The sequence below is a fragment of the Pecten maximus genome, chromosome 8 (genome assembly GCF_902652985.1).
Source record: "Pecten maximus chromosome 8, xPecMax1.1, whole genome shotgun sequence".
In the NCBI taxonomy this organism is placed as follows: Eukaryota; Metazoa; Mollusca; class Bivalvia; order Pectinida; family Pectinidae; genus Pecten; species Pecten maximus.
This window is the reverse complement of record NC_047022.1, coordinates 10,035,644-10,052,034: the sequence shown is the minus strand read 5'-3', so window position 1 is coordinate 10,052,034 and position 16,391 is coordinate 10,035,644. Positions and strand designations below refer to the sequence as shown.

General features: G+C 34.5%; 1 protein-coding gene across 4 annotated transcripts in view; it reads right to left on the bottom strand.

Moving 5' to 3' along the window:
• LOC117332448 overlaps nt 1-11,037 on the bottom strand; it is an 84,183-nt gene extending 73,146 nt beyond the window's left edge. For all 4 annotated transcript variants that reach the window (XM_033891351.1, XM_033891354.1, XM_033891353.1 and 1 more), the window contains exon 1: nt 10,965-11,037. In XM_033891351.1, the coding sequence (XP_033747242.1) occupies nt 10,965-10,990 (26 nt within the window). In that variant the 5' untranslated portion in view covers nt 10,991-11,037. The remainder of the gene's footprint in view (nt 1-10,964) is intronic.
• Between the last annotated feature and the right edge of the window lie 5,354 nt (nt 11,038-16,391).

Genomic DNA, 16,391 nt, shown 5'->3' with positions numbered 1-16,391 from the left:
GGTCATTTAAGGACGTGCCGGGTTTTATAGGTGGAAGAAAGCCGGAGTACCCAGAGAAAAACCACCGGCCTACGGTCAGTACCTGGCAACTGCCCCACATTTTGAACTCGCAACCCAGAGGTGGAGGGCTAGTGTTAAAGTGTCGGGACACCTTAACCACTCGGCTACAGTCTAAGGTTGGTTCCGTTTGGTTCATAATTTTGGTATTTTGGCTCGGTCTTGAATATTTAGATCATAGTTGTTTGGCGACAGTAAAAGAGTGTGTCATTTGTATCACATCTCGACCGATACACGCCTCTGACCCCGTACTATATAGTGGTGTAACTGCTATGATAAGTACAACTGTATTCTGTTGGGTTGTTTGACATGGCGACTTTGACTTCAATTTTCTTGTGGCAAACGGCCTTGTTCACAAGACCGCAACTGTACAACTGTATAAAACACGGATTCAACACTTCTCGGGATTTACAACTTTTATCAACGTTGGTGTATATATCTATCTAATAGAGCTCGGAAATCGGCACCTATAAACAGAGCTGGATTTAACACATGGGACACGGTTTAAAAAAATGATAACACGAGGTTTTTGCTTTTAATAAGTTTTACACACAACTTTAGCCCAATCTCATAGCAGTATATGTATGATCACAGACTACATGGTTTGATATGGGCAGACATTGATGAGGTAGATTCCGTTTAGAGTACACCAATTTTAATGTGTTAATTTATTTTATGATTCTACTCAGATGGTCAGAATTTGCATTGTGCATGAACAACATATAAACAAGTGTCAGGTTATATATAATTAGTACTGAAAAGTTGTGAATACATGTATATAAGATATGAAATGCATAGATTACAAAGTTGCTTAAACCATACCGAAATAACCAAAAAAAAAAACAACAAAAATTATAACCGAACCGAACCACAAAAATCCTGAATTGTGACATCAATATACGTATACCCTTCCCACACAAGCTCACACTCTCATTTTAAGCTTCCAGAGTATAAATTTATATCTAACAGATAGCTAATATTTCACCTAGGTTCTCATGTACAGTGTATGTAGGCATCTCTTGACCAGTAGCAACTAAACCATATCTTGACCAGTAGATGTTCAACCATCTCTTGACCAGTAGTTACTCAACCATCTCTTGACCAATAGAGCAACTAAACCATCCCTTGACCAGTAGTTACTCAACCATCTCTTGACCAGTAGTTACTCAACCATCTCTTGACCAGTAGATGTTCAACCATCTCTTGACCAGTAGTTACTCAACCATCTCTTGACCAATAGAGCAACTAAACCATCCCTTGACCAGTAGCAATTAAACCATCTCTTGACCAGTAGCTGTTCAACTATCTCTTGACCAGTAGCAACTAAACCATCCCTTGACGAGTAGATGTTCAACCATCTCTTGACCAGTAGTTACTCAAAAATCTCTTGACCAGTAGAGCAACTAAACCATCCCTTGACCAGTAGATGTTCAACCATCTCTTGACCAGTAGCTACTCAACCATCTCTTGAACAGTAGCTACTCAACCATCTCTTGAACAGCAGCTGCTCAACCATTTCTTGACCAGTAGAAACTAAGCCATCTCTTGACCAGTAGCTAATTGTATACATATATATAATGAACCATCTCCAGACCAATAGCTGCTCAAATGCAACCATATATTTACCAGCTAATTGCTCAATTGTGTGTTGATAAGTGTAGCTGCTAAACCATCTCTTGACCACAATCTACATGATTATCTCTTGACTAGTAGCTATAGCTACATACTGAACTATCTCTTGACCATCACTGACCAGTATTTCAATGTCACAAAGCCACATGTGGCTTGACGAGGTGTCAAGTTGTTTACGCTTAGGATTCTGTTGACCAGCATATCATGCAGGTAAATCATACTGCTGTACCCGTGCTTACTAATTACCTTGGGTTTCATTTAACAAAGGCACTCATAGCTGTATTAAAATCCTAAGCTCACAGCTATATATACACACACAGACAATGATCCTTCATACAGCCTGCCTCATCAGAATCTCGCTTTGAAATATCACCACGGATCATATTATCTGTTACCATAGTGATGCTGTCAATTATTTGAACATTTTCATAACGGACCATAATACCAGTTTACCATATATCTCCTAATAAGTCAGAGTCTGAATATTTTAGCTTTTCTTACAAGTTGAAACAAACGGAAAACACTCCAATTTACAATGGACATGTTCATATCACAACTCGCGCCAACAGTCAAATTCTTAATAATGCAACTTAATCAACTTAATACAGTAATGGTCAAGAAAACAAGACAACTATGTATAGCTAAATGGGGGTCATTTTGAATTATATTTCACTTAAAACATAGTAGCATTTGGTCAGGACCTTGCACAGACCATTCCTAGTGATTATATTAATACAACAATCAAAAAAATGTCTATGGCAATTATAAGCTCAAGGGAGTTTTAACTCATTATCGAGGTCATAGCTCAGGAAAATTCTGAGGCAACAGCTCAGGTGAGTAGTTAGCTCAGTATTGAGGCAATAGCTCAGGGGAGTCTTTAAATCAGAGCTAAAAAATAAACAAAAAGTTTGAGGCATTAACTCAGGTGAGTCTTTAAATCAGAGCAAAAAAAAACAATACAAAAAAGTCTGAGGCAATAGCTCAGATGAGTCTTTAACTCAAGGATAAAAAACAATCAACAAAACGTCTGAGGCAATATCTCAGATGAGTCTTTGAAATGTTTTGCTTCGATGACATCGACAAATTGACAATTCGCCCTGAAAGTGAATTACACACATCTCAGAGGTCACCCTGACGTGACCCCTTATGGGATGTTGTTAGATGTTCATGTAACGAAGTGAGAATGACCATCTAGATTTTAATTGGATTGACATTATTGAGAATATTTGGCTCAAAATCAAAATGGAATTGCAAAAACAGGCCGCGACAATCAACCCTCCCGATCAGTTGTTCCAATCTACACTTGCCTTATGGAAGAATTTATCCTCGGAATACGTGGCATCTTTTTTAATTCGATTCCCAGGAGACTGATGGCATTATACGTTCCAAGGGGCACCTGACCAAGTTTTTTTTACAAAAAGCGTGTCTTGTATTCCAAGCGAGACAACTTGCACTAAAACGGTGGCCATTTTTCCGCGAATACTTTTGGCACGGCGCTATAAGTCTTACTTTTTTTTTGGCGAGGGTCTGGGGACCAAAATTTCGGAAAATGATAAGGTTGATAGTAAATTTTTGCAATCTTTCAGGGATAAGATTTTCGATATGGGGGGGGGGGGATGTTGTTGTTGTTATTGTCATAGGCGTTTTTCCTCATCCGAAGTAGGGGGGGGGGGGGGGGGACTCAGACAATACAATACAGGAAAAGTCTGAGGCATTATAATTAGATCAGGGGAATCTTTAACTGACAAAAGTGACATGTACGTCCAGTTTATAACATTAAGAGTTATTCCTATTGTCTAAAATGTTATTTTTCCTCAATGATTTTTATCTTCCAAAAAATATCTTTTATTGTCAAAACATTCCATTCCAGTTTTGAACTCAAAGGTTTAACAGAAAACATTACAGATTAGAAAAAAAAAGTGTTGTCTTCAAACTGAATTGTCTCTCAGTTGAACTACAGGTTTGCCACAAATCATTCCCGAATTTATAAGTAGAAGGCTGTAGTCAATAACAGTCTAAACATCTGGTCTCTATATGTGTCCCACTAATACATGGTTATTTCAGTCGAAGAAGATTGCTTGGCCGTTGCCTAGCAACTGTGAGGTGTTCATTATTTTAAAAGTCTTATTTCATGCATTAGTCCTGTTTCCTATTTCAATAATCACAATGCCTAATGATGCTCTTCATTTCCTGTATTGTTCACATATAATGTGCTAGACAACATCAAAGAAGTCTTTTCAATTTTTTTTATTCAATAATCTTTTGATATAATGAACAGCCTAGGACTAGGAGAGCCGTGCATATTTTGTATATATATATATATATATATGTTGAGTTCTAAGCAATGCTCTATAAAGTAAAAGGATAACTGGTGAATTGGTAAATCATACTACATATGTACAAATCCATTTGTTGATAAAAACAGCTGTTTGACCAAATCTCATGGGATTGAAGGGGACGTCTGGTTACCTTAGCCTTCCTGTATCAATCTCAGCATCATAGAGAAATGATCATTCTATAGACTATCATCGACACTATTTCTGGGCTTTTTTTCACTGTTTTGAAATGTTATCTTTTTGCTCCTTTTGGAAAGAAATTCAGTGAATTTGGAAGAAATCTTCAGGAGCAAACTGCAAATTTTTGGAATTTGGCTTGAATAAGGAAATCAATTTAATAGCAAATGGGGTCTATTTTCGTCCCCAAAAGGCCCCCAGGATTTTTTTATAAGGATATTCCATCAAGTCAGTGGATAAATTTGCATTATTACTCAGTGCGTGACTTTTAACAATTTGTGTTAAGATCAATCAATTTTATATCATTTAACATCAAGTGATCCGATTATCGATCATCTGTAAATTAGTACTTCCTGTGTTTTACACCAAACAGATTTCATAGCCTGTGTATGAAGTAGATATAATAAAGATGTTGTATTTTATTCATATGAAATTTCTAGTCAAGTTAGACATTTTTGAGTTACAAAAAAAAAAAAAAAATCTCAGTCAATACATCTGCATAACATGTATTTTCCACTTTTTATCACAAATTCATAATAGGAAAATAAATAATTATCAATAATAATAAATTGTTTAGACAGTGTCAATATTAATGTGACAGAGATATATTTAGCTAGAACTGTATATGGGGTGAGGTTGTTACACTGTATTTCTTTCAGCAAATTAAAACAAAAACAAGAAGAGAAAGATTTCCTGATCAATACCCTGCTGTATCAATACCTTAAAAATGCTTCAATCAAGACACACGGTCTTAATCAATCTTTTTATATGATGTTAGTGACGCCATCATTGAAGTCAGAACAGTTGTTCCATTTCAAAAAAAAAAAAAAAGAACTCGTGATCAAATCCCAAAATAGGAACAGATTTGTTTCTCTTATTAACAAAATAGTGGAGCTACAAATGATTAAAGAATTATTGATTCTATAGCAGGGCTATTTCTATCTTTAAAGACTCTTGAGGCTTTTTTCCTTGAATTATCACAATTTTCTTACCTTTGAATTTTCCATCATAAGAGCAATTTTTGTCATTAGTTATTTATATTATGTATAACAAATATATTTGTGTGAGTACAAATAACGCTACGGAAATCAGTTCCCGTGCATTTCCATCCGGACTGTGAGTTTTCCGGACTATCGGCGTCCAGATTATCGCTGGTCCACTGTATATGCATATATAATTTCTTAGCGATTTTGAAGATGTCAACTGACACAGTTTAAACTAAAATTCATTATTTGAGTTTCATTTTTCATTTTATCAATTTTGTACAGGTTCATAAAGTTATTGAATTTATTTCATTTGTCTGAACTAAGCAGAAGCTGATAATTACAGAACTGAGAATTTGTTAAATGATTTCAATGTTTAACTTGATCATTTATTGTACAGTAAATTGAAATTGCAAATATTTTTTCCATTCCATCTCTTGATAAGGATACATGTTACCTTCAGGAAACATATATATTGGCTTGGATTTTTCTGACACAAAAGAATGGCGACAAATTGATTTCGCATAATAACAACGCCATCACTGATCTATATATAGATATGAACTCAATCTACCAAGCAAAATCATATATAATAAGCAAGTGTCTAATCCTTGAGGGTCTTTTTTGATGGTTTGACGGTAGTTGGGGAGGGGGGGGGGGGGGGGGGGGGGGGGGGAGGACAGGCAAATACATACCAGGTAAAAAAGCCAGGAACACAAGAATTTTTAGTTACCTTTTGACATGTTGAATAACAATGATGGATATATCGCCTAAATGGTAAATACGAAACCTTGTCTGATCAGAGTAACATTACACAACAGTAAAAACGTGATGCTTCTGTAACTCAATATCCTGACAAATATAGATTACCCTGGTTGAACCTGCTGAGATATAGCTGTTATTGGTTTTTATTTTTATGGCTGTCAGCCACTGTCAAAGAGACGACATAACATCGATTCCCATGGCACAGCATCTTAATATACCTGGCTTTATCTCAGTCCATGTCATCTGCAGACAATTTTTTTTTAGTCTAGTCAGAGAGATGAATATTACAGCAAATTTTACAATTGTTACTGTGACGGAACTTTATTCTGGAGTTTTCCTGAACATTTTTTTTAATGGAGAAATTGGATTTTCTTCTGTTTTTGTTTGCAGGAAAAGTTCAATTAGGTGGAAAATGGGAAATGCTAGATTACATGTCCTCAATAACAAACAAATTTAAAGATGTGTTGGACATTTTAATGAACATGTAAGGAAAAATTGACAAAATTTATATATGATTACGTGATAAAGAGGATAGCTTTATTCAGACCTGTATATAAAGGGAAGAAAATGCTGTATATATTCTTCCAAGGACAATAGCATACTAAATGTGTAATGGTCGAAATGACCATGTTAATGCCCCCATTGGGAGCCCTGGCCCATTGAGACTCGAAATGATTAAATGTCATTGTGGTATTGCTGGAAAGATTTTATGAGCTATTACCAGATGTATCATTCAATATATGATCTTTCTATATAGTATTAATGATGTCACACATCATCTTGAATAGTAGTACATTGTACTTGTCCCAAACAGTCACAATTTTAGCTCCGTTAATTATATAATAAACTGTTTCTGATATATATATATATGGCACAGTACTCATCATAACTGTCATTATGGGCACCATTTGCAGGATACACGGACAGGGATAGATGAACATAGAAGGAGCACTTTAGAGAAAGGTGGAAGGCAAAGGGAAAAACAATACCTACAGTATTTGTAGAAAAACAATCAATTCCCACACAGCTTTTTTCCTGCTGTGACCCTGCAGTAAGATGACCTTTAAGTCATTTCTACTAATAAAAATTTGGGATCATCGAGTAATATGTATTTTTAATCAAGATAATGAAAAAAATCAATATGGGTGGATTTTTTCAATGGTTACATAAAGTCTACACCACCACCAAAAAGGAATGAAATTGATCTACCCCCAGCTGCCGTAATAATATATAAAAATTCTACTGCAAGTTGTAGACCTGGATTTACAACACAAATTAAATGGTGAATTTAGAGTGCCATAAAATTACTTCTTTGTCCAAAATTGAGATAAATTGTGTTACTCTATATAAATGTGCTAAACAATTTGAGAAAATTGTATCCCATCTTGAAGCTCTGGCATTGCAAGTGATAATCTGTATATAATTACACATAAAAGGTGATGATATCTCCACTTTTAAAAGACCCAGTACTAGTATAACTTTTTTTCCCCAATCTGTCACACACAATAATATATCAGCATATGTTCTGTTATCCTCTGCTATAATTAATATTACAATTGGATAGCATGGCTCATCTACACATCTCCTCAAGATGTTAAAGTAAATTAGATCTATTTATCTTATCTGATCCAAAATAATACCCTGTCATATATATAGGACTCATGACAGCAGATGTCATATTTTCAGAAATTGTACAATCACATCAGGGTTATCTCCCTTTGACACAACTTTCTGAGATAATTATTATCGTGTTGTTTTTTTTTCACTAACACAGCTTTCATTATTCATTAGATATCTCATATTTCCAGAAACTAAACACAGATTTACAGGCGACAATAAATTATGTTTAACATATGCATGTACAGTGTAAGGAATCCTTTGTCATGGTACTATCACTCCTCAGTATTATCATACAGATTTCAGTGCAATTTCTTACCGCCCTGGCAATGAATCACACCCATGATGTGACACTGGTTAACTTAATTATATGAATTTATCACACTGGTGTTTGCATTGGTATGCTGATTTCCATTGTGATAAATCTCTATCATATCTTCAATTGCTTTTTTTTATGTGAAGAAATACAGAACAAATTCCTTGCAAGTTAACGTTGTAACCAGTAACTGCTATTTTTATATTAGTATTAAAACAAAATCTTGCAAATATCTATATCTATCTATCTAAATTGTAAAATCAGATCATATGACATGATTAGCACAGATGATTAAATGTTCAAATAATATTTTGGCCACATATATTATATATAAGACCAGTAATTCTTATCAACTAGTTATAAAAACAGTGATAGTTTGATATTGACAGTTAGGATACATTTTGTCTTTTAACCAATTTGACTAAAATTTATCAATCACATTTCCTCAAAAGAGGTCAAGGTCACATGTGTGCTACTTAGATGTAGTCAAAGAGACTAATGTCACAGGGCACATTGATTAAAATACAGATCATCACTGTCACTACTTATATACTTCAAAATGTAGTGTTTAATGGTGGTCTGTAATCAAATTGGTCACAGGACCTTATAATCCATACTAAACTAATATTTATGCCACTTTAATTTTATGCATTTTAATCGAAGATATAGTGATACAAAAATAAAATAATATCTATCAAACAAACATAAATAATAATTATAGTAATTGTTCTTGTTACCGATTCTCCACAATCTGTTTCTTGAATTCGCTGTCCATGCCATATGTCAGTATCATTAGGACTGTTACTTTCCATTTGGCATATATATATATATATATATAGAATAAAACTTGTAGATACTTTGTGTATCGATTAAATAGTTTAAAAATATAAATTCAACACGACAACTGTGGTGTTTCGCTAACGTTTTCAGGCCTAACGGCCATCTTCAGGCGATTCTTAAAAATATAAATTCAACATGACAACTGTTGTGTTTCGCTAACAATTTATATTGTATGTGACGTCATAATGTGGTAACCAAGACGTTAATAAATGAATCGCCTGAAGATGGCCGTCAGGCCTGAAAACGTTAGCGAAACACAACAGTTGTCGTGTTGAATTTATATTTTTAAACTATATATATATATATATGAAACGACCTTGAATTGTTTGTTGCCACTTTCAGATATTTTCTGTCTTCAGTGACTTGCAGTTGTTTTTTCACAAAAACATACAAGCGACCCAGAGGTCTTAACGGTCACCTCAGTTCTACAATACAGTCCAACCTGTGTATAAAGGACACCCAAGAGACAAGACAAATTGTCCTTCATAGAGGGTGTAATTTATTAAGCAGCTAAATGAGTAATGTCCATTATTAACGAAGAACCAAGCATGTAGCCTTTTATCTTACCATGCTAATTGGACCAATACCATGGCCCTTGGCTTCTTTGTTTTTGAGGTGAAGTCGTTTATTAACTATTTAACACATTTGACCCCTGTGCCCTCTAAACTAGAACATTGTCATTCAATTTGAACAAACTTTATAGTCTTCATACAAGCATGCTAATGGCCAAATATCATAGGCCAGGGCCTCCTGGTTATTGAAAAGAAGTTATTTACAGTTATTTAAAGATTTTAATCCATCTGACCCCTGTGACCTTGAAAGTAGGTCAATGTCATTCATAATTTGAACTAATTTGTAGATCTACATCCGAGCATGCTGCTGGCCTAATATCATGACACAGGTGATGCACAGGTGATCATGACCTCCAAATGTGAGTAGTGTGCAATTCACTGTGTTAAATCAGAAAATTATAGAATTTATTAGACAATATAAATAGCCAGGAACACACATGCTTAGAGCTAATTATAAACATCTACGTCTTTTCCAGCATCCCTAGGTAGGGAAAATATTGATGCATTATATACAAAGCAAAACAATCCCAACAAACAAAGACTAGAACACACTAAAACTCAAAATTTCAGAAACGTTTTATTGCCTATTTTATTTTATTTCAACACCAAAAATACATAAGGACTTTTCAACACATTATGTAAAATTTCAAGACTTTCAAGGCATCAAATTGCTACATTCTTTATAACAGAAAAATCATTATATTTCTACCAACTTAACAACTCAGTTTTGAAGGAATCCCTACTTTGGCCTAACCATCTCATCCGATCTGGAACTACAAACTGATTGAGGGGTTGGTGCCAGCAATACCAGCTAACTAATATCTTGCAAAAAATTGTCCCTTAGTAGTAGAAACAAATGCAGAATCCATGCAAAAGCATTAGAAGGCTTTATTTCCTACAAACTTCGTATTTGAACATCAGCTCAACCACAGTGTTTCACTTAAAATTCCAACAACATAACCAAACATGCATTTACAAACATTTTTTCTTTGTAATTTAATAAGAGATGGAACCAGCATGATGAGAGCACCATTTCTGTGCAAAATGACCCAAAATCTCAACATCTTTAAGGCTCGCATCTGCTGGGACTAGATTTACCCATCTCATGCGCTTTCTTCATCAATATTGGTCATTTGACATAATTTTACAGATACAGATCCTATAGCTACATTCTAACAGCCAGGCTTAAATCATATTCCCTATATAAATGTCCAAAGCAAATGTCAACTAACAGGCAAGTCTCTGCAAACCCTACAGTAGCTTTTCGATCCAGAGTCTCATTTAACTTTTGGGGAGCCAAAAACATGTCTAAAAAACATAATCACGTCTACTGCAGTCTGCTGGATACCTACGTACCTACATACGATCGACAATATCGTACATGTTGATGTGCTTAAAACACTAAATTAACTTAATTATAAGAATTTTCTAATAAATCCCAACTGACAGCACTTGTAGACTGTGCTTTCATCCCATATTTGCCTTTTGTTTCTCATACTAATAGTAATACAAAAGGGATATGTCAGAAAATTACGGATTATAGACATGGTTATCTATGTTAATTTGGTGATTACAGAGCTACAACATAAATAGGAGCCTTGGACATTAATTAAATATTACAATAGATACAACATGCAGCCAAAATTGAAGGGATACAAGCACTACGAACCTTTCATTCGGTGGTCGTCCTGACATCGCTTCTCCTCAAATTCTCATTCCGCCATATTTTGTTATTACGTCACAGGAAGTGTTGCTCGAATAGAAAAGTAAAAACCGGAGAATAAAATCCGTAATTCTTTTAAAATTATTTCAAAAAATATATTCTGTTATATTGGTCAATATATTTCCTAGTGGTGTCATTTAACTGCCATTTTTTATAGCTTAAGTTGCGAAAATAATTCATTATCAATTTTTACTTTAAATATGACGAATCTAACATTTTCCACTCATTGCACTGCTAATATTCACTCATATGAAGTTTGTTTGGAACATTTGAAATCAATGTGATTGTCCCAGGGACTCGTCTGTGCTAAAGCATATTTAAGAGGTGTACGACAGGGTTTACTAATATGAAAATATATATCAAACAATTTTGTTGCAATATTTGACCGTCAGTCGCCTTTTTTTCCGATTTCAAGATTGTACGTAACACGTACACTTTTTTTTTTTTTTTTTTTTGTGCAATATTAAGGACGAAAGCTCTGTATAACTTCCATAATGAAATATATTAACCTTTTTGTCGGGACAATCTCTTTTTATGAACTAATTTCCTATTTCATTAAAGATAGATCAATCGGAACAGACGAGAGAGAGGGGGGACGGATGGACAGAGCACACATAAAAACGGTGTAAAAAAAGTTGAAAATTGTTTTGCTATTTCTTGAAAAACATTAAGAAAGTGGCTGACAGGCGGCCATCTAGGTATTTGACGGGTTTCTAAAAGAGTTCTTAGATCTTTGATATATATGGAGGAAAAGAAGAGTAATATAAAGTTTAGTCTTACACATAACCTTGATAAGATCCCCTGTGATTTTTTCATACAATTTTTTTTGAGAATGTGAATAAATGGGCATTTATAAACTTGTGAATTAATTTACGCGATGTTTTGTTCAAATAAAGCATTTCTATACAAACTTGAATTTAAAGTAGTTTCTATGCCATTTTGAATAGTTAATTTATTACTTTTATTGCCGAATTACATGTGTTGTACACACTTTAACTTTGTATAACTTCGGAATGGAATTTTCAGTTGATCTGATCAAACTGTCATTGTCAAGTTTAACTCTTTGTTTTTTTTTTATCAACATGCTTTATATTTAACATTTCAGTTTGGAGAATTTGGATTTTTCTTCTACTACTTAAAGCAGGAACAATTCGGGGCGAGGGGGGGGGGGGGGGGCAATTCAGGGACAAATAACGGAACTTGAAGAAAAGTGCTCGCAATGGCGGGGTGGTCTTTATTTTGAGGGGGTCGTTAAGTGAGGTTTCATTGTTTATTATTCATTATCAATGTCATCTTGACGCCTGTCCGTCCTTAATTTCTATGAACGCAACTCCGCCCATATTTCTGGGTGGTTTTGCTGAGAGTTCGTATAGAAAGGTGGACATGATGATTTCAGGAATTTTCATTATAACCGTTTTCTATATTATAATTACATGTGTATTTGATTTAATCATGGCATTTTATACTTCGTGTATTGCAAGTCTATTTTACTAGTATTTAGGATGTATTTAAAACTTGATCAACAATAGATCACTGTTTCGAATAGCAATGTCAGATTGGTTAGGTGGAGATTTGTCAACATTATTTCGAGTGTAACATCGGAACAATACAGGGGGTATATTAAAAATGGAAATTTACTATCAATATGTGAGAAAACAATAGTAAATTTCAGATATAACAATAACATGCAAAAACAACTGGCCGATCAAGAACGGAAAGCTACGTCTGCTTCATTTTCCGAGAGTTCAAATATGATTACTGTAAGTCACTTAATTTTCGCGTGGGATTTATTTTCGCGATTATTTGTATGGAAATAGCACATTTACATGGCGACCAAGCTATCGGCCAATAGGAGTCTTGTGGAGTCCATCACTCTAATAGCTAAGCGTTCGCGAAATCATGTATTCGCGAATTTGTCTGAGGAAGTAAATTCGCGAAATAAAGTACTACCGAAAGTGATTTAAGATACTAACTAAAAAACCTTGCCGAGTTTGTTTGATACCTATGCTAGCAACATATTGTACTACTTGCGTGAAGTTTGGGAATCTGAAGAAATGTCTTCCACATTGAGAATTTACATTTAGATTTTTGTAAGGGGTTACTAAAAGTTAAACATTAAAAACAAAAACAAAAAGAAATGATTTACTTGGAACTTGGACGATTTCCTTTTAAATATATAAGAAAGTTTAGAATAATCAAATCGATATTGGTTCAAATTGTATTTTTATTGCATTTACGGTGGCATGAACGCAATGCAATACAGACATATTCTATATCACCACGAACGCAATAAAAACACCGTTCAACGCATATATTTACATCAAACAAATCTTTGCAATTTTGTTATATAGTGTTAAAATAAAGGGTGTCAAAACTATGTTTATTTAATACTTGAATTCTAAATATCAAAGCTCTGACATCAGACTCGGTTATCGGCGGGGTAGGAAGATATCTATTTCATAAAACTATGTTTATTAAACACTTGAATTATAAATGTCAAAGCTCTGACATCAGACTTGGTTATCGGCGAGGTTGGAGGATATCCTATTCAAACAGTGTATTATGAGAAACCGTCTTGCTTGTTTAAACTGGAAGTAAATTTCGAGTCGCAAATTCAAATATTATAAAAATGTCTTGAGTACTGGTTTAAATAATTCAATTGGGGTTACATACCTTGTGCAAATTCTTACATGGACTGCTTACGTTGAAAATCTTGAATCTTGAGCGAAAGTGGACCCCTTGTCGACTTCCTTGCCAGAAAGCATTGTCGGGGATATAGTGTGTGAATGCATCATTTTACATGTAACAAATTTGAATGTTTTCTATCCCATGGCCATGGAACTTATGGTTTTAACAATTTAATCACTCTGATCTTGAAACGTTGAGTCAATGTCATGAATTTGAACATTCTCGATATAGTAATTGATTCCTGCAAACTATCCTGACCATTTTCCCTTGGTTTATCGAGCAATTGTTAACTGGATAATTATATAAGATTTACTAAAAGCAAAATGTAAATAAAAGATTTATAGAATATTGACCCCCCCCCCCCCCTTTTTTTTTTTATTCAAGGAGAATGATATTTTGTGTTCGGTTATCTCAAGACTAGTGATATCAGCGATTGTGAAGAATTTGGTTTTATACTGATTAACGTCCTATCCACAATAATAATAACATACTTTACACCAGACAACATGTTACACGAAGTGAAAGCTTACTATTTAATACTAAGTATTTTTTGAGATTGTGGTCTAAGTGTTTGAAAATAACTGTAAGCCTGTGGTGATGAAAGCGAATCTGTGTCTTTAGGCTTAGTTTTTCATGGTCACGTCGGCAAAATAGCCAAACGTTCTTTACCCTCACCAAAGTCAACATTCTTGCCCTCTTATGTTGGATTTAACATGGTTTATAGTGTAACCTAACTGCCTATACTGGGCCGTTTTCGTTTTTGCGGTCCAAACGGACGAACCAGTTGGACCGGTGTTGTTCGTTTATGAAATAAAGACAGACCTGGTGATATTATATTGTTTTCAGATGAACCTTGATAAAGACTTCCAAGACCTGTATTAACGTTTGCAGGTCCGCAAAGATATATGTCTGAAATATTACATTTAAAAACTGACAAACTGCTTTGTCCGTATAAGCAGAGACCTATATACTATTATATAGGTCTCTGGTATAAGCAAACAGGCCCCTGCCAAAGACACCCAGTCACATACACAGGGGCTCAGTCTCGGAATTTTGAGCAATTCACGACAGCGGTTGATAACCACCAAATGTTATCCCACTCCCGAAATGCTGACGTTAAATTGTAGCCTTCACCCAAGCATGCTACAGACCCAATATCAGGTCTCTGTGACTCATGGTTTTTGAGCAGAATTTGTTAAAATATTTAGCGTAACGTATTTGAATCCCAAGATTTTAGCACGTGACCTTGAAAGTAGGTTAACAAGACCGTTATATGAACAAATCTGATAGCACTTCATTCAAGCATGCTATTTGCGCAATTTCTTGACCCTTCAGTACCTCTTGGTTGAGAAGTCATTAAAGACTTCAGCGCTTTGAAATCTATTCTGCGACCCTGAAAGTATGTCAAGGTCATTCCGTTGAATAAAGTTTGTAGCCCTTTATCTCAGCATGCTAAATGCCAATATCAGGTCTTTCAAGATTCTTGGTTATTGAGTAGGCATTTAAAATATTTTTTCCCATAATTTTACCTCTGTGACCTTAAAAGTAGGTCAGCAAGCAATATCTTTTAAATGAACAAACCCGATAGGTCTTTACTTTAGCATGCTAATATCTTGACCCTGTTTGGTTATTGTTTAAGATTTTAAAATATTTGACCCCTGTGATCTTTGAAATTGGACAAGTTCATTAATTCCATCATGTTACAGACCCAATTTTGACCATATGATAAATATTTTAAAATATTTAACGTCTATTCTGTGATCTTAATAGTCTAAATGTAGGTGAAGGTCATTCATTGAAAAAAAACTTTGTAGCCCTACATCCCATAATATTGTAAGCCAAATGTCATGTTTCAGGTCCTCTTGTTTTCTGAGAAGTCATTTAAAGCTTCAAGCATATCAGAAACCCGTGACCTGAAGGTAGGTCAACCAGCTAAATATATGTCAAGGTCATTCATTTGACCAAACTTGGTAGCCCTTCATTCCATTATATGCTACAGGCCCAGTATCAGGACTGTGAACCTCTTGATTATTTAGAACAAGTTGTTTAAATGGAAAAGTTGATGCTGGGCAGAAGGCAGGCAGTGAACATATGTCACAGCTCACTTGCCCTTCGGGCAAATAAGCTAAATATAGATGCAGAGTGAAATAAAATTTAATTGGGATGAAATTGATTATTCATTCACTTTAAAAATTTGAACAATAATCTCAAACTTTACAGTGAATTATTTATTTTCAAGGAGGTTTTTATTTTTGTTTATTTTGTGGGTACACTTGATTCACGAATTCAAATTACTAAAAAGTTCAATGTACCTGTTGTGTGTACCTATTTTCTATCCACAAATTCATGTCCCCTGATAAAGCACCCCATGAAAATACATATGTATGATTTCACAGTAATATATAAGAACCTATAATATTCTTGTTTTTAATGGATCATAATAACTCTGAGTTGGAGATTTTGCACCATTAAGTTATTAAAGTGATCAACAGATGAAAAATAAACAAAGATAAAGGTAACCGAGAGACTCTTTTTCAGCCAACAGATATAATGAATTTTACTGACCTCAAAATTATTGAGTTCATTTAACAAGAAGAGATACTACCAGTAATAACTGTATCCTCGGATTTTGATGTTGAGGCCTTTTCAGGCCGAACAATGAAAAAACAAGTCAAAGCCATAAAG